Source organism: Silurus meridionalis, chromosome 13 (assembly GCF_014805685.1).
Source record: "Silurus meridionalis isolate SWU-2019-XX chromosome 13, ASM1480568v1, whole genome shotgun sequence".
Lineage (NCBI taxonomy): Eukaryota > Metazoa > Chordata > Actinopteri > Siluriformes > Siluridae > Silurus > Silurus meridionalis.
Window position 1 is genome coordinate 3,239,468 of NC_060896.1, and position 11,046 is coordinate 3,250,513.

General features: G+C 38.0%; 2 protein-coding genes across 2 annotated transcripts; both read right to left on the reverse strand.

The window, feature by feature from the left end:
- Window positions 1-243: 243 nt before the first annotated feature.
- Window positions 244-2,809, reverse strand: LOC124395889 (extracellular calcium-sensing receptor-like). The gene is made up of 4 exons (XM_046864776.1): window positions 2,705-2,809; window positions 1,480-1,707; window positions 1,276-1,399; window positions 244-1,151 (listed from the first exon to the last, which is right to left on the reverse strand). Exons 1-4 carry the CDS (start codon window positions 2,807-2,809, stop codon window positions 244-246), a joined length of 1,365 nt encoding a protein of 454 aa, XP_046720732.1.
- Window positions 2,810-6,982: 4,173 nt separating this feature from the next.
- Window positions 6,983-11,046, reverse strand: LOC124395890 (extracellular calcium-sensing receptor-like). Its single transcript, XM_046864777.1, has 5 exons — window positions 10,866-11,046; window positions 9,399-9,478; window positions 8,204-8,431; window positions 7,992-8,115; window positions 6,983-7,890 (listed from the first exon to the last, which is right to left on the reverse strand). The coding sequence occupies exons 1-5, from the start codon at window positions 11,044-11,046 to the stop codon at window positions 6,983-6,985; spliced, it is 1,521 nt and encodes a 506-aa protein (XP_046720733.1).

The window sequence follows — 11,046 nt, forward strand, 5'->3', positions numbered from 1 at the left end:
TCTAATCTAATACAGAAAAAATTACTGACAAACACATTTTAGTGTTTTTACAAAGTATATATTATGTCTGAAAAGAAATATAAAAATACAAACTGGCTATACCACCATATTTAAAATATTAACGGTATGAAAACATTCCTGCAAAAATTAGAGAATAAATAACGTTTATTTAGCAGTTATTTATTTTAGTTATTGAAATAGTAGCTCTTTATGCAATTTAATTAAAAAGGCTTTCATTTAAGTTCATTTAGCAGGTGCTTTACCCATCATTTGCTTTTTAGTGTTTTTCTCTGGTTCCAGTATGATTATATAACACTTTGGAACAAATATGCAGAATAATAATCCAAAGCTTGATGTTAAAATGGCAAAAATCTCCACAGCTACAGTGAATTTTCCAGGAGAGCTGACATAAGCTGGAATAAAGGTGATCCACACTGCACAGAATATGAGTATACTGAATGTGATGAATTTTGCTTCATTGAAATTGTCAGGTAGCTTCCGTGCCAGAAAAGCCAAAATAAAACACAAAAGAGCCAGAAGTCCTATATAACCCAGCACAGCCCAGAAACCTATAGCTGAACCTACATTACACTCTAATATGATCTTTTCCTTGTAATACTTCATATTTTTATAGGGAAAGGGAGGAGATATTGTTAACCAAAGTATACAAATGATGACCTGTACAAGAGTGAAGGCAAGTACACTGAGTCTCTGCTGTAGAGGCCCAAACCATTTCATGACATTACTACCAGGAAGTGTAGCTCTGAAGGCCATTAACACGACTACAGTTTTCCCCAGAACACAGGAAATACAGAGGACAAATGTGATTCCAAAAGCTGTGTGGCGCAGCATACAGGACCATGCAGAAGGCTGACCAATGAATGTTATCGAACAAAGGAAACACAAAGTCAGAGAGAACAGGAGCAAGAAGCTCAGTTCAGAATTATTTGCTCTAACAATTGGTGTGTCCTTGTGTTTAAAGAAGATTACAGCAATAAAGATGGTAAGTGAAACTCCTAACAAAGAAAATGATACAAGGATGATTCCCATTATTTCTTGAAATGACAGAAATTCCACCAACTTTAAGATACAAGCAGTTTTCTTGTCATTAGACCACAGTTCAGGTGGGCAACTGATGCAAGTTATTGAATCTGGAGAAGAAAAATTTAAATATGAATGTAAGTCATTTTCTTTCTTCTAAAATGTATGAAGTGAATCAGAATCTATTTGAAATAACGGTTAATTATTAGTAAATGTATGTAATATGCATAATACCTGATATATTACTGATTTCCCCCTCTGCACATGGTATACAGTCAAAGCAGCAGATTGGCCTTCCTTTCTGTACAGCCTTCCTGGTGCCTGGGAGGCAACTGGGACTACACACAGAGACTGGCACCTAAAAAACATTTTTGCTGTATCTACTTTTGACAATTTCTTTCTATTTTATTGTTTTCTTATATAGATAGTGTTATTTACCTGTGATTTGTTGTGGGCCCAGGTTATACTAATGTTGTTAAATGATAACTGATTGTGTATTTGCAGAGAGTCATCATAGAAGCCCACTTTAACAAACACTGCTTTACCATCTTTGCTTTGTTGCCAATTCAGCAGTTCATACCTTGCTGCAGGGTCTCCATTTTCATCAAAGTATACATCCTCTCCATTTGTAGTGGTGAAATGAAGCTTCTTTAACTCATTCACTACCTAAATAATGAATGACATACTCTTCAATGATAATTATAGGCATTTGTTAGTCTTCAGGCTATATTGTTACACTTACCTGCCATGGTTTATTAGTCATGTTTGCACATGCAATAACACCTTCTTGTTCACTTTCTCTCTTAGAACAACCGTATGTGTTATGCAGTGCATAAGCCACAGCATAAACAGCCTTGTAAACATTATTTGCAACTCGTAACTCTGAAACATCTGTGTAAAGGTTTTGAACTTGACTGAGACTTTCATTACCTTTGCACATTTGCTCTATCTTGACATTTTCCTGTTTGGGAAGCTTACATTCAAATATTGTCTCCCAAAGCTCTTTGAAAATAGTTGGATCAGAAGCTGGATTAAGTTTGGTCAGAAATTCATTTAGTCCATTGATTTGAGCTTTTGGCATAGCAAAACCCATTGATCCTTTCAGCAGATGCTGCCATTGGATATTAACTGGATCAGAAATCCAGGACTCACTTCCAATCCACTGATACCCAGTCATGTTTTGTAAGACCATTTCCTTTAGAAGAACAGCAAGGTCAGAGGTTGAGAGATATGCTACAATAACTTTGGAGGTTGAAACCTTAATCATCTCAACTACTTTTAGAATTTTTTCTCGGGGGTCCGTCCTAAAGAATGCTTTTGAATACTCAACACAGATTCCCTCTTCTTTGGCTGCAATGATGAATTCATTTATGCCATTGTTTCCATAATCATTATCACTGCATATAGCTCCTACCCAGGTCCAGCCAAAATGCCTGACTAACTTAGCCAAAGCTCTGCTCTGGTAATAATCACTGGGAACAGTTCTGAAGAATGATGGATGTTTTTTCTTATCACTTAGGCATGCACATGTAGCAAAGTGGCTGACCTGCAATCAAAAGATTTTGATTATGTTAATCATGTGCATTATAATGGTCATCAATAATTTTACAATTGTAAGCATTAGTTTAAAAATATTTTTTTATTTACACAAATTAATTCTTACCACAGGTATGTCTAAAGGTCCAACAGTCACAGACATGGCAATTGATGGGCTGGAGGCTGTTTGTCCAATGATTGCTTGAATTGTATTAGGTTTGGAGCAAGACATTACAGCTGTGTTTTCTTTATTGCCATTAACTAAGGACAAGGAGGCTCTTGTAGTTATTTCTGCTGATCCACAGGAATCATAAATGTTATATCCCAATTTGACTCCAGGAAGAATATCAGTTCTGTTGTTGATTTCCTCAATAGCAAAAACCATTGTTTGTGCATTCTGAAATTCACGGAGGCTCAAACTACAGGAAGAAAAAAAAATGGATAGCAATTCAGTAAACTCTGTAATTATTAATAAACAAGTGGGTAGCTGTTGTATTTTCAGTTAACTAATATATTACTTCTACAAATATATATCACCTATAGAATGGATATAATTCAATTTACCAATTCCTACTAAGTTTAGATTCTAGTAATATGTTCTCACCTTATACATTTTGGTTGTTGGAGCCCAGATGTAAAGACATGTGTTGTCAGGTCCCATTTGACATGAAAGGAAAAAATCCCACCAATTAATACATCACCATCTTTGCTGAGTTGAGGTGGATTAGGCAGGCCGAGTAAGCTGCAGGGAGGATCGACTGCTCTCACCTGAGTGAATAAAAGCCATGTGTGCAGGAACCTCATTCTCATTGCTCTCTTTGTACAATGACATCCATTTCATCATTTATATAACTCCTCAACTCCCATATTTACCAGACCCCTGGGTGTTAGGAATTGGATTATCTCATTGTATTGTACTGATTATTACAAGGTGCACATTTTAAAATTTAATCACACTGTTGTTTAAATCTATTTACGATGTCATAAACAGGTTTGGAAAGGAACTATTTTAGAAAACAAAGGTTCTTAATGAACCAATGTTAGACCGTAGTTTCCCATTACGCCCCCAACATTTTTAGCATGTTGGTCTTTGTCAGAATATCAATATAAATGCATTTTTTTTTTCCTGTGAATCAGCAAAACAACACCCAAATGACCAACTGATGCCTATATGCATTACCAAACAGATCTCATTCTCCTAAACTTCATTCTTGTACAAAAGTTTGTGGAGACTATTTTTGACTACAAGATGTTTATGCTCACTCATCTTTACATTTATGGCCAAAGAGCAGGGTCCTACCCAGGTTTTTAGCCATCTATCTACCTAATTTTTGTTAAATCAATTTTATATACAATCAAATAACAGAAAAAACTAATAGAAAGATGCATAATAATCTTTATTGTTTAGTTTCTGTATAAATAAATTAATAAATTTATTCAATTATTTATTTATTCATTCATTCATTCGTTCCTTCAATGTGGTGGTAAATACACTGGTTGCTGACTTTAATTGTGTAGCACCTCACTGCAGAATGGGTTGAACACAGACATTATGCACGGAGTAGACGGTGCAACATTTATGTAGGGTGGCTTAGGTTGTGTCAGGCGCTAAGAACGTTCTGAGACCGAGTGAATTCAAAAAGGGCTTTTCTTTAATAACAAAAGCAAAAGGGGCAAGGCAGAAAACACAGAAGACACACACTGAAGCTAGTAAGATGGAAAACAACTACAACTGAGTAGTTTGGGCAGTCCGGTATGTTCATAAGCCTAAGCTGTAGAACGGACGGTGGGAATGTGGATAAGCAGGGTCTTTATGGTGTGGTGACTGATATGGACCAGGTGTGGAGGATTAGTAAGTTGGTGAGCTGCTTGGAGTGATTGGAGGGGTTGGTGTGGGTGTGGCTGCTGGATCCCTGACAGGTTGTTTATAGTGAACATTTTGTGAAGATGTGCATGTGAGCAGAAGAGTCGGCCCATAGGTGGAGGTAAGAGAGGGGCATGTTGGTTGTGCATAATGGTTTGGGCAGGGAGGAATGGGCAGGATTGCATGTGAACTGTGTCGGCACAAAATGTCTCTCGTCTTCCAAGGAAAGGCGTAGGATTATCGGAATCATCTCCACAGCTGCTGCTGTCACCAAGAAGAAGAGAGAGAGAAACAGATCCAGTATTAGAGTATAGCCAAAACGTTTCCAGCTGGCAGTCTCCTCAATGTCTTTTTACATGCTTGTAGACAGTGAGGAGCTTCCATCTCATTATTCCCTTCCAGCTGTGTCTGGTTACACTGCCCCGACCTCATGCTATGTGTTCAACAGTGGTGCTGAATTGACACTATCCATTCAGCACCTTGCCGGCAGTTGTGTTTGGGAGTCAATGCGGGAGTCAATGGCCTATTGTCACAGTGCCCCCCAAGACCCACTATCAGCGGTGCTTGTGCCTCTAGTCCATGTCTTTAAGAGAGAGCATCTGCATTGCTGTGACTGGCCACAACTCGGTGCTGGACCTAAAATGAGAAGTCCTGTATTGACAGAAACCACTGGGTTGATCTTGCTTTAGTCTTTTGTGTGGGCCATCCAGTGGAGTTGGGCATGGTCAGTTACCAGCATGAATTGTCTTCCTGCCAGGTACTAATGTAACTATTCCCCTGCCCACTTTATTGTCAGGGCTTCTTGTTCTACCACAGCATACTGTACCTTTACCTGTTTGGCAAGTATCAGTTATCGGCTGACGTACAGCACCTGATGTTCTTCTCCCTCGAAGACTTGTGAGAGTATGGCCCCAGCCCGGTTTCCTGTGAATGAAGGAAAAGCTGAAGTCGGTTTCTCAGCACTGCCGCATGGTGAGTGTCCATTTTAGTTCCAGGAATGCCTGGTTTGCTGCCTTAGTCCACCGGACTCATTCAGGCTGTCCTTCCTTAATAAGATCTGAGAGGGGGGAAGCCGGAGAGAAGTTTGGACATAGGGTGGGGATATTCCATCCGTTTCAGCAAATTCTTGCCGATGCGTCAGGTACTGTGCTTTAGTCAGCACCAGGTTTCTCCTTTGTGTACAGGCCCTCAGCAGTCACACTTGGTATCAGGAGTAGCACCCGATTTCCATGATGAAACTCCCTTGATTAAAATGGGCAGTTGTAGAAGCATTGCTGTTTGGCCTGTGCTTCCTAGCTGTGCTGTCTGACAAGACGTGCTCCTCTGTCAATGCACTCCTGCATTTCCTTTACATATTTAAGAAAGGACTTGTAGAGTAAAGGTTCAAGGTCCCAGTTTCTCCCTTCTTTGTCCACCACTAGTCATAGCTTTTGCTTCGGTGTCTGGTTAAAACGCTCCACAAGCCTGTTTGAATATGGTAGACCGATGTCCTCATGTGTTTCACTTACATAAGCAGATGAGGGTCTGCAATTATTTTGTCATAAAGCGTGTACCTTGATCTGTCAGCAGATCCTTGGGTATCCCCACCTGGCCAAACAGGAACATCAGTTCGCGGGCAATGTTTTTTGAGGTGGTTTTACAAAGGGGAATTGCTTCGGTGTACTGAGTGACTTTGTTTCTGTCTGGTCTGTACCAAGTATTATGGTTAGCTTGTTACATATACCAAGTATTTCATTTTTATTTCTTTTTTTGCCAGTCTTTGAACTTATTTTGGTACATTTTCTTGTATTGCCTTAGTAACATTGTGTGATTACCTTTGCATGCTAATTTGGTTGTTTGTCTTGGATATTTAAATTAAATAAACTTTTGTTCCTTTTTATACATTCTTGCATCTGCTTGCACTCGGATTACATGACAAATAGTAATACTACCAGATAAAAAAATGTGCTAATGTACATAAAAGTGCCTTCCCGCTATCAATACTGTATATTATTGTATGCATTGTAGGTACAGCTGAAAAGATTTTAAAATATTAACCAATTATTGACATTTTACCCATTATCATTATTGACATAATGCTATTATTATTATTTTTTTGTGTGTGCTCGAATAAAGTGACTTGGGACCGGGTCTAGTTGCTGGTTATGTAACAAATTAAATCATTTGTCCTTGTAGTGAATTTAAACCCAAAGGTTATAAAACTGATTCAGTTTTCTATATGGATATTTTATTTTTTTTTTTTATTGGAATATGCACTCTGCCAGCAGGTTATCTTTATTGCCAAAACTGAAGACAATAATTTTGTGTCACAAATTATATGGAAAACCACACTGTGGTTATGTCAACATAATTAATACACTAAAAACTAACATTTGTAAAATATCCTGCAAAACAGACAATAGATATAGCAGTTTATTGTCTGTAATTAATAAAATGGTAATTCTTTATGCAAATCCATTTAAAAAGCTTTTATTTAAACTAGAGCTTGCCCTACAAATAAGACTTTGAACAGACAATTTTAATAGTGGGTATCTAAGACGTTCATTTAGCAGGTGCTTTACCCATCATTTGCTTTTTAGTGTTTTTCTCTGGTTTCAGTATAATTATATAACATTTTGGAAGAAATATGCAGAATAATAAACCAAAGCTTGATGTTAAAATGGCAAAAATCTCCACAGCTACAGTGAATTTTCCAGGAGAGCTGAAATAAGCTGGAATAAAGGTGATCCACACTGCACAGAATATGAGTATACTGAATGTGATGAATTTGGCTTCATTGAAATTGTCAGGTAGCTTCCGGGCCAGAAAAGCCAAAATAAAACACAAAACAGCCAGAAGTCCTATATAACCCAGCACAGCCCAGAAACCTATAGCTGAACCTACATTACATTCTAATATGATCTTTTCCTTGTAATACTTCATATTTTTGTAGGGAAAGGGAGGAGATATTGTTAACCAAAGTATACAAATGATGACCTGTACAAGAGTGAAGGCAAGTACACTGAGTCTCTGCTGTAGAGGCCCAAACCATTTCATGACATTGCTGCCTGGAAGTGTAGCTCTGAAGGCCATTAATACTACTACTGTTTTCCCCAGAACACAGGAGATACAGAGGACGAATGTGATTCCAAAAGCTGTGTGACGCAGCATACAGGACCATGCAGAAGGCTGAGCAATGAATGTTAGTGAACAAAGGAAACACAAAGTCAGAGAGAACAAAAGCAAGAAGCTCAGTTCAGAATTATTTGCTCTAACAATCGGTGTGTCCTTGTGTTTAAAAAAAATTACAGCAATGAAAATGGTGAATGAAACTCCTAACAAAGAAAATGATACAAGGATGATTCCCATTATTTCCTCAAATGACAGGAATTCCACCAGCTTTAAAACACAGGTAGTTTTCTTGTCATTAGACCACAGTTCAGGTGGGCACTTGATGCAATTTATAGAATCTAAAAGAGGGAAAAAATTATATGAATTAATGAATTATTAACGTAATGAAAATTGATTTTTATGTTTGTGGATTATTTAAAATAAGCAATATGCAAAATACCTGTTATATTACTGATTTCCCCCTCTGCACATGATACACAGTCAAAGCAGCAGATTGGTCTTCCTTTCTGTACAGCTTTCCTGGTGCCTGGAGGGCAACTGGGACTACACACAGAGACTGGCACCTAAAATATATATATTTTTTTAATAAATAAATTAATGACTGTAAAATATTCATTGTACATATCTATTCATATAGATTATTTTCTTTACCTCTGATTTATTGTGGGCCCAGGTTATACTGATGTTGTTAAATGACAACTGATTGTGTTTTTGCAGGGAGCTGTCATAGAAGCCCACTTTAACAAACACTACGTTACCATCTTTGCCCTTTTGCCAGTTCAGCAGTTCATACCTTGCTGCAGGGTCTCCATTTTCATCAAAATATACATCCTCTCCATTTGCAGTGGTGAAACGGAGCTTCTTTAACTCATTCACTACCTAAATAAAGCATTTCAATCTCATTAGTGCCAAATATAAAGTACATGCTGTTCACCATATATTGTTACACTTACCTGCCATGGTTTATTAGTTATATTTGCACATGCAATAAGACCTTCTTGCTCACTTTCTCTCTTAGAACAACCGTATGTGTTATGCAGTGCATAAGCCACAGCATAAACAGCCTTGTAAACATTATTTGCAACTCGTAACTCTGAAACATCTGTGTAAATGTTTTGAACTTGACTGAGACTTTCATTACCTTTGCACATTTGTTCTATCTTAACATTTTCTTGTGTGGGAAGCTTACATTCAAATATCGTCTCCCACAGCTCTTTAAAAATAGTTGGATCAGAAGCTGGATTAAGTTTGGTCAAAAATTCCCATAGGCCATTGATTTGAGCTTTTGGCATAGCAAAACCCATTGATCCTTTCAGCAGATGTTGCCATTGAGCATTCGCTCGATCAGAAATCCAGGACTCACTTCCAATCCACTGAAACCCAGTCATGTTTTGTAATGCCATTTCCTTCAGAAGAACAGCAAGGTCAGAATTTGAAACAAATGCTACAATAACTTTGGAGGTTGAAGCCTTAATCATTTCAACAACAATCAGAATTTTTTCTCTGGGGTCCGTCTTAAAGAATGCTTTGGAGTATTCAACACAGATTCCCTCTTCTTTTGCTGCAATGATGAATTCGTTTAGACCATTGTTCCCATAGTCATTATTACTGCATAGGGCTCCTACCCAGGTCCAGCCAAAATGCCTGACTAACTTAGCCAAAGCTCTGCTCTGGTAATAATCACTGGGAACAGTTCTGAAGAATGATGGATATTTCTTCTTGTTGCTTAAGCATGCACATGTTGAAAAGTGGCTGACCTGCAATATGTTTTTATTAACAATTTACCAATTTACCAATTGATTTACAAGAATTTAAAACAAAGCTTATTTAAATAAAGAGATCTTACCACTGGTATGTGCAATGGTCCCACAGTAACAGAAATGGCAATAGATGGACTGGAGGATATTTCTCCTATGATTGCCTGAACTGTATCAGGTTTGATGCAAGACATTACAGATGTATTTTCTCCATGGTCATTAACTAGAGACAATGAGGCTCTTGTAGTTAGTTCTACCGATGCACAGGAATCATACATTTTGTATCCCAGTTGGATTCCAGGAAGAATATCACTTCTGTTGTTGATTTCCTCAATGGCAAATATCATTGTTTGTGCATTCTGAAATTCACGGAGGCTCAAACTATGGGCAGAAAAAAAATTAAACTACATAGCTATTTAGAATGCCGTATTAAAAAAAAATAAAGTTTGCAGATGTTGTATTGTAAATCATTTAACATATTCCTCTCCTTCAAATGAATAGATTCTTTACAATTGTTGTAATTCTAAATTCAACCAAATAAAATTATCCTAATATGTTCTCACCTTATGCATTTTGGCTGTTGGAGCCCAGATGTAAAGACATGTGCTTTCTGGTCCCATTTGATATGGAAGGAAAAAATGCCACCAATTAATACATCACCGTCTTTGCTGAGTTGAGGTGGATTAGGCAGGCCGAGTAAACTACAGGGAGGATCAACTGCTCTCACCTGAGTGAATAAAAGCCATGTGTGCAAGAACCTCATTCTCATTGCTTCCTAAATACAATGACAGCTGTTTAGCCATTTATATATCCCTTTAACTCCCAGATTTACTAGACCCCTGGGTGTGGCATTACAAACTGCATTACCTCATTGTATTGTATTATACAATGATAACCATTTTTTAGACCCAGTGGGGTTGATGAGTGTCCCAGTGTTATAGACAGACGTTTGTCTTTCAACCCCTAACATTTTCAGCATGTTGGTCTTTGTCGGTATACCACTAAAAATGCAGTACCAAAACATCAACCAACTGACCACCTCATCATGATTCATAAATGCATTCTATAGAAGTTGAGTCATGTCAACTTAACTTCTTTCTGGTTGGATGAAAAGTTTCTCTACACATCCAACTAGTTACTTTAGTCTGAGGAAAATTGGCAATATTCCACAATTTTTTTTGGCAGAAAATGCTGCTCAGATGAGTAGTGTTTCGATCAAACTAGATAGAAGTCCAGTTGGCATGACGCAGTGTCCAGATAATTACACCTGGATGACTTTACAGACATATTTCTGTATGCATTGTCAAAAAGGTATCCTACCCCTTACCTTCATTTTTGTGCAAAAGTTCCTGAAGACTCTTTCGAATCAAAGATCTTCACACTTGCTTAACTTTACATTCATGTCCAATTAGCAGAGTCCAAACTAGATTCCCCCTTTTGAAACTGGAGCTGAGGCAACAACGCTTTGGGAATGCTTCCATGTTGTCCATAGCCTAATTTACGTGTGTACTCCGGCGGGATGACATCACAACGAGGAAGCTATAAAACCCTCTCACACCCTCTCGGGAGAGCCAACTGCGCAGATTGTGCTTGCATGTCTTTACGTATGCTAGGCTCTCGAAAAGCACTCTTTGAGGAAGGTGTTCCCGCTCCTCGTGGTTCTGGCCTCACTTTGGTCGAGACAAAGTGACGTTTGAGGACCTGGGTCCATTTCTCCAACTCTGACCCTCGACGCAT